Genomic DNA, 26,695 nt, shown 5'->3' with positions numbered 1-26,695 from the left:
ACCCAAGCCTACTTGTGATGAATTGCCAATCTACGCACGCTCTCTAATTCATGTTTTATTGTTTCTGTCCCACAACGTAACCTCAAGCAACCGATTATTCAGTATTCTTTGTGCAAGGTTCCACATTGTTCCATTTCCATTCATGTCTGATTCTGATCAATGTCATAGCAGGCAGTAATTACACTGAATACAATATATTCTCAAGGTACACCGGTAGGTGACTTTTCACTATCGAGTTCAGCTTCCCAAAAGCACCCCATCCCGCTCTCGTCCACCTCTTTATTTCATCATTTTGATTCTTTTGCGCCAGAAATATAGCTGCTCCGAGGTTGAAAGAAGAATGGTAACCGAACATTATGGAAATCACCGAGGTGATGAATCAACGGGAGTGACGACTCAGCTTTCAGGGGGCTGCAGACTGCTGACCCCCCCCCACACACACCAAACCCCCTTCGCACTTCCTGAAGGCTCAGCACACCCCCTTATCTTCGAAATCCTTCAAAACATGTTGGTGCAATATTCAACGGCAGTGGCCGTTTTCCTTCGGCTTTTCTAAACATACGTGGGGGGGGGGGGGGGTGACGGCAGAAATACACGGGAGTCGCACCCACATTGTATCCTTGTTACTTATTACTGTTGAGCTGTCGTTCAACATTAACGGTTGCCCCTGGCCTGTTTAAACGAGGGCTATCTATATTGGGTTTATTTTGAGGAATGCTAGTTATCCACCAGTCTTCTTGCCATGAGAGTTCGGTAACCATCTTCATTGTGTGTGTGTGGGGGGGGGGGGTGAAGAAGAAGACAGTGGCTCGGCGAATACAAATCTTCATCACCGGAAGGGTGATGAAGGTGGGTCTTCGTCGCGTGGAGAGTGAATCGTCCACCACGTCGGTATAACAGACGTGATCAATTGAAGCGTCCACCACGGACGAGTGCGAGCGCTTTGGTGTCCATCCAGGGAGGCGTGGGAGCTTTTGCAGCGAGCGGCAGTAGCTTGAGGGGCTCATTCGTCACGGGAAGAGCGAGAGTTGCGCGGTGCCCGTCGCGAAACGACGGGAGGGAGGAGTGATCAAAGCGTCCCATCGCGGACGGAGGAGCAATTGGCCCGCTGGTTTGGAACGGGGCCGGGGTGCTGGGGCAGGGTACTGGGGCCGGACTTTGCGCAGGAAGCGCCGTCACATGACTGCCTCGCCCGTGTCTCCGCTACAGCTCGCAGAGTGCGCGTTCGTCTCGCTCGCTCTCTCTCGCTCTCTTTAAAAAAACAGAAACTTTTTTAAGCAACTTTTTTTTGTCGCGTAAACTTGCGACGTTCTAAACGCCGCCGCGGCACGCACGTCCCTGACTCCTACACGGGGGACTCGGAACTCGCGTTGAAGGCTTCCATCTGGGGGGGATGGTGGTGGTGGTGGTGGGATAGGGAGGGAAAAAGACTGCGAACCTCGACAAAAACCGGTTCGAACGCCCTGGTGGTGCCCGGCCGAATCGGATTGCAGGGGAGAGGTTGTGCCTTCAAACCAAACACAGCTGCAAGGAGCAGCAACGGCAGTCACGATGCAGCCTCAGGGTGGCGAGAACGAGCGGGGCCCGACAGACGAAGAGGTGAGGACGGTGATGAAGGAGGGGGTTTGTGGGTGAGGACGGCGATGAGGTGAGGGGTGGAGAGGAGATGAGACGGGGCAGTAGGTGAGGGGAGTGCGGGAAGGAGATGAGAGGGTGGTTGGGGGGGGGTTGCGAGTGGCGATGATGAGAAGAGGTGGCTAGGTGATGAGAAGAGGTGGCTAGGTGATGATCGCACAATGGAGCCACGAATGATCATCCCATTGCTACGAGTTTGTGAGTCGATTTGTAATGAGCGGTAATTACGTCTGCAGAGTGTAATTAACGCATTTACAGCCCCTCCACCACTCAAATTGCCAAATTGTAGTGGCGCTCGACTGATTTCCACGTGCACATAAAAAAAACAAGTTACTTTGTTCGATTAATTTAATCAGCCTAAACTGGCGTCGGACAACGTTGACGGGACGATGGTGATGATGATGACGACGATGGCGGTCTTCCTCTTTCGTACGGATTAATAGCAGCAGATTCAAGGTGTAATTTTAGATGTTGTTATCGACTCGATTGTTTGTTCAGAAGCAGAGTCGATCTCGTCCATTCCATTCCTCCTTTAACGAAGGCGTAGGCAGCAGCGGCGGAGTTTTTACGATGCGGGTCCATTGTATTGGATTCTTGGCCGCACTCGCAAGCCGTCGAATCTTTGATAATGATGATGCAAGCTGCAGTATAAAAAAACCCACATAACTCACCTTCCACGCCTCGGCAGGCATATCAGTCAAGGCTCATTGGTCTCCTTCAGAGGCGGCGCTGCAGGGGTACTTTGGGATTGGGCCCTGCACCACCAAATGTCCCTTTGGGCGGACCAAAGTTCACTCTCCTTAGCGGATCTATCATCAAGTGAATTGGTGGTGCACAGGCACAAATAACACATTCAACGCATTCGTCAACACACACTTTGGCCTTAAAACGAACGTGCATAACTGGCGACGTTTCGGACAATGGCCCTTCGACGTAGCACGGAAACAGAGAAGCCAGAGAGACGGAGCGGATGCATCGCTCTCAAGTCACACGGTTTAGCCGTATTCTTCTACAGGGAAATGTAGTTTCCAGGTCCATACGACGTACAACCGTTTCAATACGGGCAAAACAATGTTTTGTCTATTTGTTTGCTTGTTTCTCCCCTGTGATGGGACTTTGTAGGATGAACGCTGAGATGTTTAAGGGCACGGGGTGACCAATAAGGTCTCAATTGGTCTGTAATAAAGTAGGCACTGATAAAGGGTTGACAGCTCTGCCGTTATACAAATGAAGTGGCGTTCCCCGTTGGCAGCGGTGCACAGGCACAGATAAATTCAACACATTCGTCAACGCACACTTTGGTCTTCAAATAAACACGTATAATTGGCGACGTTTCGGACAATGACCCTTCGGCATAGCACGTAAACAGAGAAGCCAGAGAGACGGAGCGGATGGGAGACGACACTCTACACCATGGGGCATTTCCGCTTGCCCAGACAAGACCAACTACAATATCTATGGGACTTTTTTTTGCCAGTATCAAATTATGCAAAATAAGAATAAGTGTTACCCTTTCCGGAAATAACTGCTCAAGCCGAGTTATAATGTTCTAATAAGTGCAGTCTTTGTACTGTTCGTATTTTGGCGTTCTCTCGTCTGACACTGGTGAGACAAAGCCATAAAGAAAACTCTCTCTCTCTGGTGTTGGCCAATCCGTTTTCAAAGACAATGCATTTATTATCAGAGCAAGTTTGTTTGCATGTTTTACCGCACGTACGTGTGGTTAATGAAGACATGATTTTCTTGCAAAAGGTATCTTACTCTTTGCTTCTTTCGGTAAAGTCACGTAGGTAGAAACATAATAGATCACGACGTTTCGATCGCAACACGAGCGGTCGTCATCAGGCGGGAAAAATAAATAATCGAGCAGTGAAACTGCTGAACCAGCGAAAGAGCTGTTACAAGGAGGTGATTTATGTGGCGATGGGCAAGAAAGCGGGGTCTCAGCTGGAAAGGAGCTAAAACAGGTCCCTGCAGGGAGGGCTGGTAGGAACATTGGAATTTTGCGCAATTTTATGACATTGGTACTTCCAAATGTTGGGTGCAATAAGACATATCAAGTCTCTGCGCTGTCTATTGCTGATTTTACACCCAACAGCACGAGATTTCACTTCGTTAAAGTATTGAAAGGGGACGGACGGACGGACACATTAATCTATTGCAGGCTGGTACACTCAGTTTACAACTTCGTTCCTACCAGTATAACCTCTTGTTGTTACAGCTCTCTCGCTGGTTCAGCAGTTTCCACTGCTGGATTATTTGTTCTGCCTGATGACGACCGCTTGTGTTGCGATCGAAACGTCGTGATATATTATTTTTTGTTTTATTTTATTTTTCTACCTACGTGACTTTACCGAAAGAACCAAAGAGTATGGATTACTGGAGTCACGAAAGCTTCAAATCAAGATGAAAATGTATCTCATTTGGTGTTCGAGCAACCACATTGTGGCCACACCATCCGAGCGGAATGTGGAGCTGGTGGCGGGGTTAAGACCCCCCCCCCCTTCACTCTTCTTGTGAGACGCGTTGACTCTGCAACTTGAATCACTACCTATGAGATCTTCACTCAAAACTGCTCTAGAGGAGTTGTACACCCCGAGCTGCCACTGCTAGTCAGTGACCTAAAATAAAATAAAATGTTTCGCTCCGGATGACCGCTGCAAAGTATTATCTGTATTTTGATTTGGTGTGCTGATCTTAAAGGTGCATTGAAAAATGTGATACTCCGACTGATGCTCCTGTTGTTTGTGGAGTGACTCATGCAGCCAGCTGTGGCTCTAGGGTTTGGTGTTACATGTTATTTATGTAATTTATTGTTAAAAATTAGGTCACAGTTCCTATGTTCACTGTTACATTGCATTTATGGCTTTATTTTGGTGATTTCTAAAAGTTTTTTGGTTTGGCCATGTTTTTGTTTATTGTAGTACGGAGTTAGACTGATGGCCTTAATCTAAGTTTTCTTGTTGTTGTTGTTGTTTGACTTGCATCCCACTGGGATTTTTGCACACAGCGTTGGTGTACGGTGCTATTTCAGGAATATTTTGATGTTTTTTCCTGGATTTTCTGTTTGCACATGCACAAAGTCACTTTAAGATGTTTTCTTGTTCATGTTTTTGTTTTTTTGTTTGTTGCGGTTGCACCCGATTCAAGCGCCGAATGGCTCACAGGGCTATACCAAATAAATGAAATCAAAATGAAAACTTTGAGAACGACGCAGTGGCAGACGGTGAGACCCGCGTCTGCTGAGCCCCTATTGGGGTGTCCAACTCAGCGAGGTGCTTGTGTCGGGTTAATGATTGCGAGGTCACGCTGCCTTGCTGCGCGCAACCACACCGAGTCTCAACGCGTGTTGTGCGCACCTCGCTTCTTCGGACCCTCCGGGGTTTATCCCTCCGCATTTATAAACATTGCGCCGAGGTTATTATTATTTTATTACACGCCTTTTATTAACTCACTGTCTGTTGTTGTTGTATCCTCAAATCTTGTAACTCAATTTTTACCCACTTCCCAATGTGGTATCGACTGCAAACTTGGTATACTTATGTCATACTGATGACAATATGATATTCTATCATAAAAAAATTAAACATTATTTTTTAAATGTTATGTTTCGGCTTGGGTCTTATTGTCCACGCTCAACTGACGTTGGCTGTAAATCACCACGGTCCCATTACGTTGTGGCAAGCTTCTCGGCCACTTCCTGGAGTCGTGGAGTTATGCCATTACTAGTATGGTACATTTCATTAAAGCGTGTTTTTAAAAAAAGTTTTTTTAAATATTATTTATTTGTTTTGTTTTTTTGTTTGCCGTGATGAATGTCCGCGCGATAAGCCACTTCGTCGAGCTATCCCTCGTTGCCAGGTCGTTTCAGAAAAATAAGCTAATAGCTCAGCGGGCTTTAACTGGTAATAGTTTTTTTATTTGTATGTATTCTTTAAAAGTGATTTGTTTACCTTTCCACTTCTTTGCACTCCTATCGTGTTTGTGTATTCTTGTAACGTTCTGACATGCCCTCTACTGGATATCTGTGAAAAAGAGCTTTTTAGCTCATCGGATTTCTCCAGGATAACTCAATATTCTGATTGTTACTCCATCACACGGTGAGCGAACCTCGTAACCGTTGAGGACCCACGCATATTGGTGGAGGTTCCACGTTGCAATGACGGGGCCCGATTGGATAACCAAATGTTGACTGACTTCTTACACTGGGGATTGTAAGTCAGGATGCTGCCACGTCATGCCATTAACCACTTCACCAGTTCTAAAAACGCGAATGCGCTGCTGGATGAGGGCCCCTGCGTGGGTTACTTTGACCAAACTTGACCACGCCGGTCAGTGCGGGTTGGTTTAATACGTCGGCTTTCGCGGCCAATATCATCCATAATAAATGGAGGGTTTTTTGGGGTTAGATCGGTGTGCTGAAGCAGCAACTAATTGTCATGTTCTGTTTGCGTGACAAACCTTAACTCATTGGCTGTGTCGGGTGGTGGCAGGTTTAACGACACATTTATATTCATGCGATCTAACCCCCCCTTGATTATGGACAGTGCGGGGTTGGTGAAGGCGGGACGCATCGACGTGGGGGTTCCATTTTGCTGCCCCCTGTTGCCCACACGAGATACCCGGACAGATTTTCACCTTCAATCGATCTACTTTAGAGGGGGGGTCCAGATGTTTCGTGACCCACAATACATTGACCACAAACATTTTACCCCCTTTGCAACATCAACTTGTTTTAAATAAACCTTACTTTTAAAAAATACGTTTATAGAATTAAATGGAGGGGGGGGGGGGTGGTCACAAGCCATCTAGGCCACCCTCTACACCGTACTCTTGTGTGTTTTCTGAGAGCAACGCCTGACCTTTCATTGCGATACTTTCTCTCCGTAAGTCAGCAGGGTGCACGCATAGTGGTAACACTTGAGCCTCACACCATGAAGTGTTTGGGCTCGGTTCCCGACTTGGGTGCACCATTCTGTGTGTAGTTTGTGTTCTCTCCCCCCCCCCTCCATTCCGCATGAGTTTCCTCCGGGTTGTCCGGTTGTCCTCCACCAGCTAGCAACATGCATTGTAACTCAGACCGAAACAGGGGGATTTCTGCACAATTCTGGCTGTCGCCTGCTGCAGCTGGTTGTAATTAGCGGCGAAACGTCGTCCTCGAATTGCAAATGTTGTGGGTTTACTCTCCCAACACACCGGTGTGCTGAACTAATTGGCATGTTTTGTTTACGTGACAAACTTTAGTAATTGGCTGCGTCGGGTGGTGGCGGGTTTAACGACACATTTATATTGACGCGATTTAACCCAAGAAAAACCTCTGTTATGGATATTGGTCGCGAAAGCGTACGTGTTGAAATGTAACTAAAAGTGACCAAATATGCAGTGGCCACCTACGTGCTATCTCTTCATGGATCGTGATGATGGTGTACTGGAAGTGTGGCATTGGCCAAATATCCCAATTGCTTAATAATCTTGAAATGACCCAATTGGGATTACAAACAGCAGTCTCGCCTCCTCTGGAGAAAAATTGGCAGAGCCCTCCTGGAAAAAGAGGGTCTTGATACCTTCCTGGGTAAACAAGCATAATAACAGTGATGAGTAACAATGACCTCCCCGTACTCGAGCCAACCCTCTGCGTATATCAACAATCCATGCCCCCCCTCCCCCCTCGTTTATCCAGGTAGAGTTCAATAACTTCTTGCATGAGTGCAGAGAGCTGCTGCTGCCGCCTCTGCGTGAATGCAAACGCTGTCAGCAAAGGCTACTGAGCCCAGACATGTGGAACAAATCAAACGTGACAAGCACCGTCCGCCCTAGTGAAACGTAGACAAATTACAAGCATGCGACCATTGGATTACCTAGAGTTAAGTGCGCACAAGGTGATTATGTGTTCTGTGGGGACCCGCTGCTCCCCGAATCCCCGTTCCCTTGTGATCCGAGGCTCTCCTCTTCCACACTCGGGGGAGGGTTGCTACCCTCCGGCTCTCCCACCTTCGCCGCTGCTGTGCGAGGCATGGTCCGCGGCTGGCGCTTAGCCCCCCGGGATCCGTTCACACACACGCCCTACGTACCCAGGCGCCAACAAACCCGACTCCGCTACCTGCCCGGCTCCGTACATCAATCGCACGCGAGGGACTCGGGGTCGGGGGTCAGAGGGCAGGGGCGTCTACCGCGTGCTCGCAGCCGATTGGAGGTCCCTCTGAGCCGATTTAAAGGCCGTGTAAACAGCCACGCGTGTGCGCGCACACAAAGCACTCCACCCTCTTTCACACTCACAAAGACCACACGACACAGTTTATCCTCTACTGACGATTTATTCCCCGCGAATAACCCGCTAAACTATGCGTTTTTGTGTGGGTCAGCGGACACTAGCCTATCCCTGGGGGATCCGGGACTCAATTTATCCTGCCTGTCGCTCCACTTTCTACCCTCTGGTTAATTAGCCCAAACTCACCTCTCCCTTACTTACTCTTGCTCCCGCTCTGATGCGCAGGAAACTGTGGAAGGGCGATGTTGTACGATGTCTCCGTGGAGAACTTGGCCCGGCTGCGCTAGATGCTCGTCATACGGACGACTCGAACGGCTGGCCCACCACTCCGCTGATCTCGATGCCTTGAAGAACACTGACTCCCTCACTGCCTGAATCACCCTCCTTTTATCCTACCCATAACAAATGCGCTCCGCTGTTTCGCCCCCTTGGCCTCCCGTCCAATCAGGGGCCCGGATTTTCCCGCTCTTTTGATAGTCAGATCCTAGCTCTGGTGACGTCACCTCAGTGGTCCCCTCGACGTCCGCTTTCTGCTCCTCCCGCTACCAGCCTACTGACCCGTGTTGCGTGTGCGTGTCTCCATCCGCGGTGGCTCAACAGCCCCTGCCGTGACCATGCAATTACAATCCCAGGTCACGGCGCCGCGGTGCACGTCAGCCTCGGGGGTAGGTCGCCCAATTCCCCGGCCGTAGGAAACCGTGAAGCTTGATCCCATTAGGGGCTTCTGGACGAAAACCTGCCGGCCAGGCGACTTCCCCTCGGGCTCTATGTGGGGTATGCGTGCGTTCACGTGGGGGGCGGTGAGGGGCGAGCAGCGTCGGTGCCGTCGCTCCTTGGTGGCGGCGTCACGGCGGTGGGTACGGCCCCGACGGAGCGGCTCCGTTGCGGCGGCACCACGGTTCTACACAGCCGTGACGCAATTTGTATAGGCATTGACAAACATGAAGGTAGTCCACATAGTGTGTACACACGCCGATAGAGCACGTGTACATAACCAACATTGTCTGACAAATGTAAGCGTCACTTGGCGACCGCACACAGACTGGCTTGCGATGTAATGTTACTGTCACAAAGTGAATAAACAGGCGCTACGCCTCATTCCTATCCCCGTATTTCCACAAGACACTTTTTTTTGTAAAGGTTTTGTTTAGATCCCATCGGTCCAACCGATCTTCTGGAAGTGAATTTTCGATTTCTGAGGAGACACTAAATGTAAAAACAGGTTCATAGTTTTGTTGTATTAAATAATTACTGCTGAAAAACAAACTACCCCGCGGAAGGTTGTGGTGGCCGATAGATCTGTAAATTATAATAAAATTCATGTGCGCACATATGAGTAGGAGGCGTATTGTCCAAATGATTTTGCTTCCATGCTTATATTCTCCACAACGACGCTGATGATCACGCGGCGTGATGTAACAGGCACGTTTCCGACCGAGTTCCCACCGTAGCAAAGACGAAAGGGGTGGGATTATGGAAGGTGAGTGGTTGGGTAAGTTTGCAGGCAACAGAGGCCTGTGTGCTGTGTGTTTTTGACCGCTGCCTCCCTTCCCCAGGCATTCCAGCTCGCCGCCGCGTACGTCTCGGACGCGCAGTTTGCGCGAAACATCCCCTTCCAAACGGCCCGCCGCTGCATCTGGTCAGCAAACGGTTCAGCCGAGTTATTATTTTGTTGGAACAATATAACCGCGGTATCATTCCGCAATAGTGAAATTGAACCCACGATCAACGTTGCCGAATGATAATGGCGCAACTGTTAAAATTCTAAGCTATGACAATGGTACATTTTGGTTAATATTGATATGTAACACGATTTTTGTTCCTGGCTTATGCCTCAAAAGTATAGAAAATGCCTATTATTCCCCAAAAACTTTGCTTTTGTGACCAGGACTTTATGTGAAGGAATGACACAATGCACACAGCGTTTTCTCATTGAAAATAGGAAAATTTCTAAATATCACTGTCCTGGTCACAAAAGAAAAGTTTGTGGGGAATAATAGCCATTTTCTGCTCTTTTGAGGAACACATTTTTGTGTTACATCATTCATGAAAATAACAATGATCTTAGTATGATGTTATGATTACTCACAGAAGATAATCAGGTAATTCGTATTAACATGATTGTAATCTATTTTAGATTAAATTCACAATCTTTGGATTCATAAATATTGCTAATGCCTTGCTAGTGCCAATGATGAACCCACGAAATGTGATCTGTGCCATGACCCCAACCAGGTACTACCGCCTGTACACGCGCTGGGTTACCTGGGGACCCATGTATGTGTTTCTGGCGTTGAACCTGGCTCTGGCCTTCCTGGAGACTCCTGCTAAACCTCAGCTGGAATCACCTCTCTGGGTAAGGCATAAAGGTCCTAACGTCACGTAACTTATTTTATATTATCACCTAGGAAGGTCTCAACCTAGTTTCATGAGGGTCCTACTGCAGGATTTTTCACATTCTTTGGATGTTTTAAGCAAGTTAATGAATATATTTTGTAGCCCGTGGGTGCATCCTGCAATACTCTATGTTGCCTGCCAAAAGATACCACCTTTCCACAGACCAGTCGGTATAGCTCTATAAACAAAAAAACTGCACAGTACACTGTAATAAAATTCAACACATTGTCACCAGATCTTGGTACACATTACTTCCTGCCACCGAAACACAGATGCTAACCCTTTCGCCAGGACATTTCGAGATGAGGATTAGTTAGGTGAAAGATACATAACCAAGAGACAGAGATGAGGGCGCTGAATCCAAGAGATCGAGATTAGCGAGGTGCAAGCGACGTCAGCAATAGGAAGAGATGAGAGACCTGGAGACAAAAATATAGAGAGGCTATGGCGTCACGACGCTGTATGCCACCATAACGTTCAATGTCATGTGGCCCAACGACGCACATAAATGTATTATTAGTCTGTCAGGCCAGACTAGAGATTTCACCCGTTGGTACCACCTGAGGGTCGCAAAACCTTAGCGGTTCCAATTTGTTTCTGTGGCCAACAGCTGTGAATGTGAAAACCAATTCAAATGAGTTATAAAATAATCAACTTTTATCGTCCATAGCAATAAATCGGTGCTACCTTTGGCGGCACTGCCTGCTGCTCTGGACCATGGGCTATACGTGTGGCCCACCAGAAAATATAGTTTAAGAACCCTGCTCTGCTTGATTGATGCTGCCTGCAGCCGCTAAGGCCGACGCATGACCCCAGCGCTGGTCGCCCCCACGCAGGTCACCATGCTCCTGGAGAGCCTCTGCCTCGTGGCCTTCTCGTCTCGCCTCGTGCACCTGGCAAAGTTCACGGAGCGCAGCGTATTTTGGAAGGACCCCAAGAACATTTGTGTCCTGGTCACCATTATCGTAAGTGGTCAAGGTTGAACGTCTTTCACGTGCCTTTATAAATGTCTGCTCATGGGCTGTTCCCGATCATCATCTCCTACGATGGTAGGGCTGTGAGTCCAAGTGCTTCTAGCAGGTCCCGTTCTTGAGGGGGTTACGCCCAGAAATGTTACGCCTGCGTGACCTGTGTTTCCCTCGCCGATGTTTGTATGTTGGGTTCTTTTAAAAAAAACACAAATGTCTGCTCATTAAATAATTATTTTTTGTTGATTGCTGTAACTCTTTCTACAAAAGCTAGGACCACTAAATTTATATTGTTCTACCGCACAGTTACCTTCCGTGCAGATGACTGAGGCTACTGTGTGGTTGTGCCTCAAGTTTTTGTTAGCAGTAGATGCTTTCCCCTCCAGTAATATAACCATTTTCATTTCTGTTCAACCCCAGAGTGGTACTTGAGTCATCAGAGTATACAAAAAACAACAGTCATTATTGTGCCCTAAATCTGAATTCCCTTTATTTATTCATAAAAGCCTTGCTAAACCACAATTTTATTTTTCAGTCTTGAGAATCAATGGCCAATTCTATCAATGGGTGTCTGGCATGTGGGAGGAAACCAGAGAACACAGAAAAAATCCCATGCATTTAAGGGGTTAACACTTTCGAGATATGCACTCAAGGAACAAACTAATCCACTTGCTGTACTTCCAAATTGATGACAGCCCAGTGGGTTGGGGAGTTAAAAAAATCTGCATGATCCACCAACCCTTGCCTCCAAAGTGGCAGACCACAGCTGCCACTGCTGCAGGACCTGTGGCTGCTGAGAGTTTTGTTTACGAGGCTGTCTGCCCAGGAAAACGAATGTTTCCTTAACGTCTTCCCCCTGCCACAGCTGACGGTGATCGACATGGTTATTTACGTTGCGCTCACGCACAGCGGCTATTACATCGTGAGGTGGTCGCGCGCCCTCCGGCCGCTCTTCGTCATCAACTTCAGCGAGAGCAGGCAGGTGAGAGCCCAACCGGAGGCCGGAACTATCGCCATCTCTTTCTCTCTCACTCTGTCCGTGTCTGTGTCGGTGCCGTGTGCCTTTTTTCCGTCTCGAGGTCGTGACATTGTGCTGTGCTTCGGGTGTGCAGCTGCGTCGCTCGTTCCGGAACATCCGACGAACACTGCCGGAAATCTTGGGCGTGCTGGTGCTCTTTCTCTTCAGCATTGCCATATTCTCCCTCATGGCCTTCAAGCTCTTCGGAAAAAGGTGTCGGCACACTCGGATAATTATTTTAATATCTGCACATTACGGTCATTGAGACCCAGGGCTTTATTCAATCTGGTCTGTCTGGTATACAGACCAGATATTCTAGTGACCCGGAGGGAATGTACATCCTAAATTATGTGGTTGCAAATGTTCTACTCGTTGAATGGGCTCGAGAGAGTTGCCCTGTCTGACACGCCCTATTGTTTCATTTCAGACATTTGATCACAGGCGAAGGAAAGCCGTACTTTCAGAACTACTTTAATATTTTCTTTGAGCTCTATGTGCTGGTGACGACGTCCAACAGCCCTGACGTCATGTGAGTTGCAAGTCAAGGGGCGCTTGCTCGACACCCAAGTCATATGTATGTTGAACTTCTTTTGCACCATACACAGCCAACCGTGCTAATGGGAGATGCGGAGGTAGGACAGCAAACTAAACCCGAAAATCAGTTCTAGAGAAATTAGTCTTCAATTTAGATTTAAAAGTGCATAGCTCCAGTGGCTTGCTAATATGTTGAGATCCATTACACAGTAGATACATGGCTCCACACTCGCGGTGAAGGACACACAGACCAGGCTGACTGAAGACAGCCTGGAGTGCAGCAGATATGTTGATATACTAAAGCTCGTACGCAGCAACAGCAGCAATTGGCAGCACAGGCATACTGAGTAAGGCCGTTGCTGCCAAAGAAAGTGGATTTTTTTGGAATTCGGATAAATTATAATGTAAACAATCATAATGTGTTTTACTTAACAAGAAAAGCCACACTGAGTCTCAAGACTATTTTCTCAAGGGGTCCTAAATTAGAATATATGGCCGATTTCATTTCAGGAAGTTTTGTGTGTGGAAGGAATTGGGAATACCCAGGGAAACACCATTCCTACAAAGATATAACACTCAAACATCCACACATGGGTTTCAGAAGCCCACTTCCTGGGTTTTGTGCTTTTACAAATCTACGAGAGTCACAAACCCTTTTGCTTCCAAATCGCCGGATCACAGCAGGCGTGCATCACCATTCCCAGCTCAGCATTTCTGCTCCTACTGTCGTCGTTTTAGCACCTTCAATAAATTTAACGAGCAGGTTTTTTGAATTGCCAAAATGAAACTCAATGCACGGTTCGTTAGATTACTCACGTCACTTTACCATGTACCAAGCAATCATCATAACAAGTCGCTGAAGTTCACTCGCATGCACAAAGACCCCCGTATAGACTAAACAGACTGTTTGAGGCAAGTGCTGTTTGCGAGCACCTATAAAGGCTAAGACAGAATACGGGGGGGGGGGGAAAGTGGCCAGCACCATGCCTCGCCACCTTTGCCTCCCTAGTGGCGATGTTTACACGCCTCACCAGGTACGTATATTGAGGCTGAGTCGACCGAGGGGAGGCTCAAGACCAGTTAAGATGGTGGCAGTGTGCGGGAATTGAACCCGGGTGTCCGGGTTCGAAGCGCAGGGCATTAACCACTTCGCTACCACTCCTCATTCTCGCACGCACGCACACACACAGACGCAAACGCATATCCCCCCGCCACGACCACCTTAAAATGTGAATTCATCGTCGGCAGGATGCCAGCCTACAACAGCAGCAGCTGGTATGCCATTTTCTTCATCATCTACATCGTGGTGAACACCTACCTGTTCATGTCCATCTTCCTGGCGGTGGTCTACAACAACTACAGGAAGCACCTCAAGGTGAACACGCGCTGGGTCCGCACGCACAACCCCCGGACGGTCGGCGCGCACGGGGCCAGTCCCGGTTTGACGCCCCTCCGTCGCAATCCCCGATTGTCGCATACTGCCGAGCGTTCGCGGTACACGTGCATTATCAGGCGGCAGCTGTTACAGTTAATTGATCGGTGCTACGGGTACACAGTGAAGCAAATCTGTGCCACGTGAACTGTGCCATTTGTAAATCAAAGCTGAACTGTGGGTGATTGGAATGTTTAGCATTTAGCAGAAGTACTTCCGGCTCAGAGATTTCAACTTAGCCCCCCAGCCAGCATGAGAGAGGATATTCCATGTGCACATCACTACAAGAGGAAGTGTTACCACGGTGTGTGCGAGCAGGTCGCTTCTAACCAACATCGCTCGTGTCGTAACAAACCGAAGCCTTAACGATGACTATAATAATCTTGATGATGATAACGATGACGACGTGAAGGACAAATGGGATCAATGTGCATTTTGCTTTCTTCAGAATGAGGTTCGCAACTCGGTGTTCAGCAAGCGGCGGACGATGGCCAAGGCATTTGGGATCCTGCGCGAGCGGCTCGGGGAGGGCTGGGCGGTGAGCCAGCAGAGCTGGATGCAGCTGGTGGGGATGGCAGTGCCGAGCATGAGCCAGGCCCAACGCCTGCTGCTGTGGCAGGTGTCTGACGAGGAGCACACAGGGCACATTGGCAAGTCTTGCACATGCATACACTGCTGGGGCAAAAAATCGTGCTGCGAGTGAGCAGCACCGATTAAGGCTGGCACGGCACACGAGGGGATGGTGTGGCCGGAACCATGGCCTGGCCACCTCCATCTTCCCAGTCCCTGATGTTTACGTGTATCTATTATTGCATTTATTACTTAATTTTGTTTCTATTGAGTGTCTTGAGCAAATGGTGGCTATTTAACAATCATATGGATGGGAATCAATCGCCATATATTCAACAAATACTGCACAAATCGCCAAGGCCAAAGTGCAATCGTGAATTATTCTTTTTACACAGTTCCGTTTGCGTGATTTCGCAATGGCGGTGCGCGTTCACGTGCGTTCACCCGGTGCCGTGTGGCAGGCAAGCAGGCGTTCGTGCGGCTCACCGATCTGCTCAACATCGAGGTCATCGAGACGAGGGGGCGGCAGCACCCCCTGCAGAGCTGTGCCCCCCGCGTTTACAGCTCCGCCGCAAGCCAGGCCCTGCGTCACGTCGTACATCACAGGTCAGCGCGTTGCTGTATGTCTCGTGCCCCTTCCACTGAGTGGATCATCATCATCATGATCATATTTGTGTTTAGTTTGTTGTCTTTCGCCTGCCGCTCCGATTAGCACGGTTGACTACGTACGTACGGTGTCAAAGAAGTTCAACATACATACATACATCTTCATCATGATACGACGCTGCTGTGTAAATGTACGCAGCCCTTTTGTCAGCTCACTGCTGGACCAGTTTCGACATCGCCACTCATGCAGGCCATGACGAGGAAGCAAACTCAGGTTGCCCGGTTCCTCGAGAAATGCACGAACCACCACACCACTGCTCTGCACCATTGAGAATAGGCAACTTACAAAAATTATTCGGAATTGGTTCATTTTGGGTGAGATCGTGTAGGTATGATATCAGTGAGAGCCACCGTACGTAGCCAACCGTGCTAATCGGAGATGCGGGATAAATATCACGTGGGCAAATGAAGCAATTGGTGGGACCCCGGGGTCCCATCACTGCCCCGGGGTGGGAAAAACCGCGTAGTGACACGAGCCTTGCCTTACCGACAACAAAACGAGTGTCAATCGATTGGCCTCGCCGAGAGCTACCCGGGGCACTAAGTTTTGTAAACAGTTGAAAAATTACATAAACACGTTCAATTCACTGCCTGGGGGGCGGGCTCGCCTTGGCAAAGAAGCTGAGGATCGACGGCTGACCGGAGGGCGTCGTCGCCGCGCGCGACTGCGGCGGACGCCCCCCCGGGGCTTGCGTTTGGCCGGTGGGGTGGCGCCCATCGTGTTGGTCGCCGCCTGCTGGCGCTTGTTGGCACGGCGAGTCTGGGCGGGCGGCGCGTTGCTGTCGGGATCACGAGTGGACGGACTGAAAAATAATAATTATTGACCTGATTTTTGCGGGACCCCGGGGTCCCGCAAAATGATTCAAATGTGCGAATTTGTTTTTCACCAAAAGTTTTGACAAAGTTTATTAAAATTGTCGAGTTTTGCTTTCTTTCTAATTGCCATTATACGTAGGCGATCTAACCCAAAATAATCCAATTGTCAATCTTAATAATGGTCGTGAAAGCCTGTGTAAGAATTAAACTCCTAAAACATTTCTAGAGTGCAGGTCGCCAATACTTGCCTTGTCTATTGCACCGACCTTGACCTTGTCGTTCTGCCATGTAACGGGGCTTTTGTCTGGTTGCTTGTAAATTGGAAACGTGTTCAGATCATTTGGCTGCTATAATTTTTGACACAAGCCACTTCGTTGAGATTAAATTTGTGGCCAGGTCGCTTCTGAAAAAAAAGGTAATAGCTCAGTGGGCTTTACCTGGTAAAAGAAAAAATTATTCAGTTTAATTTGTTTATTTTTTGGTGATTTGCTAAACTTTCATATACTTTGCACTCCTATCATATTTTTTGTATTGTTTGTTATTGTAGCATTCTGACCCACCCCTACTGCACATCTGTGACAAAAAGTGCTTTATAGCTCATCAGATTCCCCCCGTAAAAATAAATATTCTGATTTATGGTCCTCAGTAATCACGAGCCATCTTGCCGAATCGGCGCAGGTTTTTCCGCTACTTCTTCGATGGGGTCATCCTGCTGAACGCGGGCTTCATCGCGGGTGACGAGGCTAGCCTGGCGATCCGTCAAGCCGAGTGGCTCTTCCTGGGCCTCTACGTGCTGGAGATCTTGCTCAAGCTGTACACGTACGAGCCACAGACCTTCTTCTCACGCAGCAACTTCTGGAACTGGCAAGTGCAACAAGCTTCATCCCATGGTGCATTGCATGGTCTGCATTCATTCCACAGTAAATCATACACACCCTTCTCGCAAGGGTGGTGTGGAGTGCTCTCATTAATGAAGATGAGTGGGGCCATGTTACGATTCTGCAGTCCTGTTCAGAATCATAAATTGACCAGAACAGATGCAACCCTATTTAAAATAATAGATAAGTTCCATTTATAACACCCACAACAATATTTGATGCAGCGAGCCACGAACACAAGTCAAGGCGTGGCCCATGGCACTACAAGACCGGTCTGGGTCAATTCCATGACCCCGCCTGGAATACTTTTCGACCACGTGTCCTCGAGTCGCCCCAATAAAGGCTGGCCAGGTGACGTGCGTCTCTTTCGCTGCCCGTGTGACTCCACATTGCCTCCACACAATAATCTTTATTTTTAAATGCAGGTTTGACGTGATGATCGTCATCTCGGCTCTACTTGCAACGATCATCGTACATTCCAGTGAGTAAACAATCACGGCTCTTTCATGGCTAAAGGATGACACGCACGTTATTATGACTGCTTTAATATTATATTATAGTACGTTAACACATCTGTGGGAGGTCAGAACCCTTATTCCCTGCTATGGTAATGCTGTTGTGGGTTTAATCATGACTGTTTATGAGGGCTACAGAATATATTGCTGAGAAGTGCTGGTATTTGATGGCTGATATATGTAGCCAGATTCCAATGTCCATGCATTTGAACCCTCACTTAAAGGTGCAGTTATGTGAAATATGAGCATCCGTTCAGTGAAATATTATATCACGCTCGCTTAAAAATTACCGCGCAAAAAAATACTCAATGACATTTGCTTTCGCTTCATGGAAAGAGCCATTTTTAATCTCTATTAATAATACATGCAACTGCGTGTTTGGTTTTGTCTTAATTTTGCACTCATACTTAGCTGCAGTTAATAATTATTATTCAGTGAATTATATCAGTGTTAGTGATCCAGTTCAATTTGTGGATACTGACTTAATGTTTTACTCTCCCACTTGCTCGATGTACGCGGTTTATTGAAACTTGACCCAGGTTTCGGTTGAGACACTTCTAATGTCAATAGGTGTTTACCTCCTAAATTAATCCAATCTATAATCCCAACAAACAGCAGCAGCAGTAACCCTCCTATGGCCTTGCATAGTACTGCGCGTAGTGCCGACATCAGCGATGAATGTTGCCATGCCTCCTCATTGCAGTGCTATCTCTCGCAATCGCCCGTACATTCGAGGATAATGCAATTGTCTTGTCAGAGGATTATAATGAAGCTGCTTCTACGGGAATCTTTTTTTTTATTACAGGATGCACGCCCATAGCAATGCGGGCTTCGGTTACTGCCGTGCGGATCGAGTAAAGGTCACAGGAGTCTTGACCGCCTCCATTTCGTTTCTTCCAGCCACGACCAGCACTCAGATTTTGGACTTCTTGCTGATCCTCCGTGTGCTGCGGCTGTTGAGGATCGTTGAAAGTTTTGAGCGGTGAGTTGTGAGGGAAAAGCCAAGTCGTGTGTATTTAACGTTCTAAATCTCGGACAGACACAGGGTTGTCTGCAAAAGCATAATTATTCCGTCAATCGCGATTTCCCCCGCCCTCCCCCCCGCCACGACCTCACAATGCATCGAAATCGTCACAGTTCTGGGATTGCAGTTCTTGTGGCGCCATCTTGTGGCCAGCAGGGGTAAGATGAACCCTAAAACAAGTTAGTAGCAGCAATAATAATAATTATAATTTACAGGTACCGAACAATGCACCAATCAAAAGGAATTGATCCTCGCACGCATGATTCGATGCATATACGGCCAGCAATCGAATAATTCTTAATCTATGACCTCATGCATAGTTATTCCCATAACAATTCTGATCATTAATGTGCAACTATGATATTTCAGGCGTTATTATTTTAATTCACTCTTGATGTTGAGTTTTTGTGTTAATTCTGCAGGCAAGGAAGGGTTTATTGCACTGAAATGTTTAACGTTCGGCAGGCTACGTCACTCACAACCCTCTCCTCGCCCTGTCACGTACGGCAGTCACTGCAGACAAGTAAATGTAATTGCTGCCGATTTATGATCTCGCCACAGATTCCGCGTGGTGATTCACACCATGATCAACATCGGCCCCACTATGGTGACGTACGCAGGGCTCATCATGGTGAGAGTGATTGTGGATTGCTGACCAGGCCGTTGTTAACAATAATGATACCAATTATTTACCCAGCAAAAGCCTGACGAGTCTCAAGACACTTTTTTTTATGGGCCGTCCATAAATGACGTCACGCACCTGGGGGGGGGGGGTCAGACATTTGTGACGATGTGTGACGAAGGGGGGGGGGGGTTTGAGAAATGTGACGTCGCATCAAAATGCGCAACTTTAAATAAATATAGATAACGTTCTACTTAATTAAATAGATTTTTTAATAAATGTTTTCTCCTACAACATCAGAGTGTAGCACCACATTAAATTCAGCCTACTGAATTATAACACTGATCTGCCACGGCCGAGGTGTTGGTCCTACCGTGTTTAAGGTCTGCTTTGTGTTCACGAATGCGGTCCGAGACATGGCGTTTGGTTTCTCCAATGTAACTACTACCACAGAGGCAACTTAGATTGTAGACACCAGGGTACTGTATGTCCGGAATCACATCTTTTACAGACGGAACCAGATCACGGATTTTATGTAATGTGTTGAAACGGACCTGGATCTTGTGTTTATTCAATATTTTGGAGATCTTTTTTGTGATCCCCGCAATGTAGGGTAAAGTGATGGTTTTGAAAGGGTCCTCAAGAGGGTCCTTCTTCATGGTTTGAGTGATAGCTTTGTGGATTGTATAGTCGGAGTAACCATTAGCCTTAATAGCTTGGTGTATGTGCTTGAGTTCACTGCCTATGTGCTCCTGGTCGGATATGCATGGAAGACTTGGTTCATCAAGGACTAAACACAATTTCAACCGAGAAGATGGATTCTGGCTTGGCAATCATTGGAAGGATTAGATAAACCATTTCAGGTTTTAATTGATTGTTCACGCTTACGGTGGCTTTCAGACAGCATACATTAATTTTTCGTCTCCCCCCTCCTCTTTTCAGAAAATGGATGGACTCGTCCTTCTAAACAAACTGCCAAATCGCTGCCCGTGGTGCTAACGTTTTTTTTAAATAAATACAAACACCGTTTAAAAATAAATGCAAACCGCCACTTCTTTCAAATGTTTCTTGCCGTTGCTTTTCACACCTGATGACGACCGTTTGTGTTATGGTCGAAACGTCGTGAGAATTTTTATTGTTTTATATATATTTTATTGTTTTATTGTTTCCCTTCAACGTGACTTTACCGAAAGAGCTAAGAATATTAATTACTGCAGTCACGAAAGCTTTAAATAAAAATATCTGGTATGTTCATGTGGTCACGACAACACTAGCTTAGCTTCCAGGATCCAACCACCACGGGCACATTCTTGATCATTGGGCAGTAGCTCTCATTGGTACTCCCCCCTCCACTAACCGAGTTTACTAAAGTCACAATAATACAGACAAATCACATGCCCCTGTCTCGAGTCAATGCGTAAATGTGTGCGAGTGAGTCGTTCGTTTCATGCTGCGTAGGAGTGTGTTTTGCCACTTGCAACGTGGAGCGGACATTCCCCGCGCACATAAACACATTTCTCTTGCACAGTATCCATGCTGCAACCTTCCATATAGGGTGGCGGAGCCAGGGCTGGTGCCGGGGGGGGGGGGGTGGCCGTACACCCCCACAAGTTGAGAACCGCTGTCGTCATCTTTGCTGGGCATCTGTGAGCAGAGGCGCGTGCAGCAGGCCACCTCTAACAGGCCACCTCGTCCCGCCCCAGGTGTTTTACTACACGTTTGCCATCCTCGGGATGGAGCTGTTCCAGGGAAAGATCCGATTCTTTCCGGCTGGGAGCGCGGATGCTCAGCCGTTCTGCGGGAACCCCCTGCTCAATGGCTCCAAGTTCTACAACGAGAAGTACTGCAAGAACAACTTCAATGATCTCTCCTCCTCCTTCGTCCTGCTGGTGGAGCTCACCGTGGTGAACCAGTGGCATGATATCCTCCCTCTCACAGCCCCCACGCGAGTTATTATCTGGGGGGGGGATGTGGCCCCGGTTGATGATTACCTCGGTTAAAATCAAATTAATTATAAACCCAAGCTTAAGCTCCCATAACTTACCAATCTAACGCATTCTACGTGTCTTCTTGAACAAACACCCCTTTCCATAATTTGCTTTTCAATACAACTCTCTGTCTTATATCGTTTCATACACAGCACCTTAGAATGTGCCAAGGTGTATTGGGAATTAGGTTCACATTATTCACAAAACGTGCAAAGACAGTAGTTGCTGTTAACCAATAGCTTCTCTCGTAGGTTAGTTGGCATGGTTTGTAATTGTTCGGGGAAAAGCATGACTAGAGGCTGTAGTAATAGGTTTTTTTTGTGCCAGTTAAAAGGGTAAAACCTATTACTATATCTTGTTACTGGCAAAGGCGGTCTCATAATGTAAATGCTCACCCCGATCCCTCAATACTCTGATAGTGTGCTGTTTTTTGAGTTGTACGCCTTTTGGCGTCTTCTGGCCCATCACCAGTGGAGACTAAAGAAAGCCGTCTCGGGTGTGGACCAATCAAATTCAAGGACAGTGCATATTATTATCAGAGTTGTCTTTTTGTTTGCATTTTGACTGCTTGTGTTGCGGTTATTGCAGACATGATGCTATGAATTAAGGTGTCAGTTTTTTGTGCCAGTTAAAAGGGTAAAACCTATTACTATATTTCGATTTAAAGCTTTCGTGACTGCAATGATTCATCTTCTTTGGTTCTTTCGGTAAAGTCACGTAGAATGAGAATAAAATAATAAATTGATAAAATAAAATAACACAATAATATTCTCACGACGTTTCGGCCACAACACAAGCGGCCTTCATCAGGTGAAGGGGGCGAGACTGTCTGGTAGGACAGCGCTGGAGTGAGAGAACCACGTTCAGATCACGGCTTTTAAGCTGTGTGAGAGGAACAAAGAGCCTTGACAAAGGAATTAGCATAAAATTTAGCATTGAAATGGCTGAATGATTAGCTTGTGACTGGTCACAGAAATAGCTATGTTAAAAGTTAAAGCATACACATCCGCAGAGGCACCCATTGTTAAAAGGAATTAGAATGTGTATGCTCTGACTTCAACGTAACTATTTCTGTAGCAGTTACAAGCGAATCACTCAGCCATTTCAATGCTAAATTCTATGCTAATCCCATTGTCAAGGGGTGCCTCTGCGGATGTGTATGCCTTAACTTAGCTATTTCAATGCTAAATTCTATGCTAATTCCTTTTAACAATGGGTGCCTCTGCGGATGTGTATGCTTTAACTTTTAACATAGCTATTTCTGTGACCAGTCACAAGCTAATCATTCAGCCATTTCAATGCTAAATTTTATGCTAATTCCTTCGTCAAGGCTCTTTGTTCCTCTCACACAGCTTAAAAGCCGTGATCTGAACGTGGCTCTCTCACTCCAGCGCTGTCCTACCAGACAGTCTCGCCCCCTTCACCTGATGAAGGCCGCTTGTGTTGTGGCCGAAACGTCGTGAGAATATTATTGTGTTATTTTATTTTATCAATTTATTATTTTATTCTCATTCTACGTGACTATTACTATATCTTGTTACTGGCAAAGGAGGTCTCATAATGTAAATGACTAGAGGCTTTAGAAATGTTTGAGGTTGATCTCCTTGACGCAAGCACTTCTCGCCAGCGGATTTGTGGCCGTTACCAACGTAGGAGCCAGGGTTTACTTCATCCTCTTCCACATGATCGTCGTCATCTTGGTCATCAAGTGAGTTTGCTCCTCTACGGCGACGCATTTTGATTAAAAAAAAAGTGCATCCTGCATTTCTCCCGCCCCAGAGTCAAGTAGCCCAATGTCGCGTGCTGCGCGTACCGTTTCCCTTTCCAGCATATTCATCGCCTTCATCCTGGAGGCATTCATCCTGGAGTACACGCTTGACAAGGGCGAGACGGAGTCGGCGATAGAAAAGAAGATCCAGGAGTTGGGGCTGGGCATCGCCGAGTGAGGCTCCGCGCACCACCCGAGGCCACTCAACAAGGCCCGAGCTGGGCGGCTCCGTTATCGGAGAGGAGCGTGCACGCGAACCCCGCGTCATTGACGACGGATGAGCAATGATCATCCAGGCTGTTCGGATCCTTGAGATTAGCTCTGTTTAAAATGAACGAGTACAATTTCCAGGTATTATGATAAGCCAGATCAAATTCAACTATGGACATTACTGCAGAGGAGGTGGGGGGTGGGGGGGAGAGCAGTGGCACAGTGGTTTTAAACTGTGCTATGGCTGGTTACCAAAGTTTGATTACCGGTCACGGCTAACATCTGACCCGGTTCTGCCCCCCACGCCCTCACCAATCCATGGTGGCGAGATGTTAACTCCCTCGCCTGGTATGCCGGAGGGTGTGGGTTTGATCCTGACCCTGACGATGCCTGCTGTATATTAGGAGTTTCCATGTTCTCCCCGTGGTCGATTTTTCTCCGGGTCCTCCAGTTTTTCACTCCACATTTAGAATCCACATTTTGAGTATTTGGCTGCTATACATTTCCACGCGATAAGCCACTTCGTTGAGCTTTCATATGTGGCCAGGTCGTTTCTGGAGAAGAGCTACATAGCTCAGTGGCCCTTACCTGGTAAAATAAAAAATAGTTTTAGTTTATAGTTTTATCAATCCTCACAGGCCAGCGTGGTGGAGTACAATCAAACGCCATGACCGACAGTGTGGGGATCCCTTCTTCCAGCAGTGGATTGACAGAGGGTTGTGAATAATAAGAATGGGTGTGGCAGCGATGGCCGTAGGAGGAAAATTTTTGTTTTCTGAGCCACAGCTGCCTTCCCAGGGAGGACGTGGCGGGTAACGGCATGGTGCTCGTCGACAACATGGAGACGCAGGACCAGGAGCCGAGTGGCGTGGAGGCCAGCAAGCCCGCCGACAGCCGCATCATGTTCAAGATATCGGACAGGCGTACGTGCTGCTCCCTCAAACCAATGACGGCACCCACGACGTTGCCCCTGTTAATGTAGCAGCAGCGCGGAGAGAGTCTGCGGAATGTGTTTTCCCGGGAGTGAAACTAGAGTTGGGAAAGCTACAGACCATGGGCCGATACAGCCTGCTCATTCATTTCATACGGCTCGCGCCCACACGGGGCCAACCATTCTGAAACCATCCATATCATACTTTATCTGTCGCTGCAAGCATATTAGCCGCGCGCATCCGGTACTCGATTGGAATATTTTTGACGTGGCAACAGCGCGTTTCTAATTTTAGCACGCTCAAGTCACGTTCGTCACCGCAAGGGCCTCTTGCAGTGACAGAAGTGGTTGAGGTCCATGTGGTCATGTGTGGTCCACTGAAGGTATCATATTTGAAAGTCACATTCGGCTCTCAGGAAGGAAAACATTACTCAGCTGCAGCGTCTGCAAATTGCAAGATCTGACCAGATCTGTCCAGTGCTCGCCAAGCTGCATTGCTTCCCGGTTGCCGAACAAATACATTATAATGTCGCACTCATTACACACAAAGTACTTGCCACAATTGACCCACAATACCTTGCTGATCTCGTCAAGGAGCATAAACTCCCAGCTCCCACCTCCCCAGCTTTTTGCTGGCCATTCAACAAAGATGGCCACTGCATCGCGCGCTTTCAGATGCGATTATGCGGCCGTTGTCCTCCTGCACCTCCGATTAGCACGGTTGGCTATGTACAGTGCGAAAGAAGTTCAACATACATAACCCACTTTGAGTGGTAGATTTGTTTCGAGAAAGGCGCCACGTATGTAATGATGATGTATGGTGAACTTTTTTCGCACCGTACGTAGCCAACCGTGCTAATCAGAGGTGATGATGAACGACTGCGAGGGGAACGCGGTGAGAGATTCGTATGATCACTGGAGTGTGCGCGTGCGTGCGGCGCAGGCTACAGGACGGTGGACACGCTGCTCCAGCGCATGTTTGAGGAGGAGCTGGCGCCGGAGTACGAGGGGCCGTACGACGACCACGAAGACATCGACGTCAGGCCCCAGCAGCTCACGCTGGACAACCTGGTCTAGGCAGGAGCTGGCAACGACGCGAAGCAAGGTCGACGGGCGTAGCGGTGGCGAGGGTGGAGATCAGGGTTTTGGAGGTTCGTGGCTGAGTAGGCCAACGGTCTTTATAACCACTGAAGCTGAATGAAACTCTCAATGCAAGCATAACTCGCAACGGGGTGGCACGTGTTCACAATTGGAAAGCCACTTATGATAAGTCTCACAGGTCTAGGGAGAGCTGTGTTATCGTGACTTGTTCTTACGTTAAATTCCATATTTATTGTGCTAATATTTGATATTCAGCCACTGCAGTGTATTTTTCTGATTGTTGCTTATTATAATTACATGTCATGCCTGGGATTAAAGGACTAGTAGTACCAGTTATTGGCCAACGTTATTATACACACAACTACCACAACTGTGATTGACAGTGCCCTCGATGTTTGTGTATATTTGAGTTATAGGCCAGTGTTTTGTTAATGACGGCAGTAAAGTGTTTTCAGCCTGCCAACTCAACTGCCAATTCCATTTACGTACAGTGTTAAAGTCTTGAGTTATTATAATGGAATTGTTTGAATCGTAACAAGTGCAATGTTGTTAAGCATTACAAATTCCTGTATTTTCATGAGAAGGCAGATTCCGTGTTGGGGGGGGGGGCAGTGATGGGGCAGCTACGCAAGGCTGCTGCTGCTGTTGGGGCAGCTGAGACACCACGGGAGGGATGCCGAATTCACTCTCCTCCGGCAAGATTTTGTTTCTGATTAGCGTTATCTGATTCTTGTCATTTTTTTGTTTACATTGTCGTTGTCTATGTGCACAAAGCCTCACAGCTGCATCTTGCCTGAACTTAATCGCAATTAAAATACGTATATGATTGAGACCGATGCTCTTCCACGTGGAGAATTAATCACTCGGGCAAATTAGGGCATTGACGTGGGCGTGATTTGTTAAAAACCCAAGGGAATGTATATTGGTCATAACCCCTATTGTGTACATAAAAGTATACGGATCCTAATTTATATATGGACAAAAACACGTGGCTAACCGCCACACAACACGTGCACAATGTACACAATGCAATCCCCTCTCGTGTACATATTCACCCATCGATAGACGCGTGCAGTGTCTGAGAAAATGCCACGTTTACCGTCCCCAATAGCTTGCACCGCCACAACGTGCACGTGGTCAATCCACGAGCTACATGAAGGCCTCCCTCACCCAATCCGCGTGGTGAACACGTATCACCGTATCATAAACAGCAGGCTGAGTCTGCTTCCAATTAGCGTGTTTGCTGGAGTGCATTGATTTTTATTTTATTTTAATAAATGAGGTTTAGTAGGTCCGTAGGACGGATACAACTAATATTTTATGTGTAACTGGCAAGCGTGGGGCAATTGCACCA

General features: G+C 47.5%; 1 protein-coding gene across 1 annotated transcript; it reads left to right on the top strand.

The window, feature by feature from the left end:
- Nucleotides 1-568: 568 nt before the first annotated feature.
- On the top strand, nt 569-26,173 carry LOC116939425 (two pore calcium channel protein 1-like). The gene is made up of 19 exons (XM_032947733.2): nt 569-1,599; nt 9,460-9,542; nt 10,139-10,259; nt 11,137-11,265; nt 12,134-12,250; nt 12,381-12,499; nt 12,714-12,815; nt 14,069-14,195; nt 14,701-14,902; nt 15,284-15,428; nt 16,983-17,168; nt 17,608-17,663; nt 18,598-18,679; nt 19,283-19,352; nt 21,047-21,263; nt 22,949-23,039; nt 23,160-23,273; nt 24,108-24,232; nt 25,184-26,173. The coding sequence occupies exons 1-19, from the start codon at nt 1,552-1,554 to the stop codon at nt 25,315-25,317; spliced, it is 2,268 nt and encodes a 755-aa protein (XP_032803624.1). The 5' UTR covers nt 569-1,551; the 3' UTR covers nt 25,318-26,173.
- Nucleotides 26,174-26,695: the final 522 nt, after the last annotated feature.

The sequence above is a fragment of the Petromyzon marinus genome, chromosome 6 (assembly GCF_048934315.1).
Source record: "Petromyzon marinus isolate PM22_M1 ecotype Great Lakes invasive population chromosome 6, UKy_Petmar_22M1.pri1.0, whole genome shotgun sequence".
Taxonomy (NCBI): domain Eukaryota; kingdom Metazoa; phylum Chordata; class Hyperoartia; order Petromyzontiformes; family Petromyzontidae; genus Petromyzon; species Petromyzon marinus.
The sequence above is the reverse complement of the archived record's forward strand: the minus strand, read 5'-3'. Positions and strand labels throughout refer to the sequence as shown.

What these genes read in the sequence shown, in the direction of transcription:
- LOC116939425 (XM_032947733.2), top strand. Translation starts at nt 1,552, where the DNA reads ATGCAGCCTCAGGGTGGCGAGAACGAGCGGGGCCCGACAGACGAAGAG. An exon ending in GTGTCCTGGTCACCATTATC is followed by an intron (nt 11,266 to 12,133) that starts GTAAGTGGTCAA and finishes CCCCTGCCACAG; the next exon opens with CTGACGGTGATCGACATGGT. An exon ending in CGTCACGTCGTACATCACAG is followed by an intron (nt 15,429 to 16,982) that starts GTCAGCGCGTTG and finishes GAATCGGCGCAG; the next exon opens with GTTTTTCCGCTACTTCTTCG.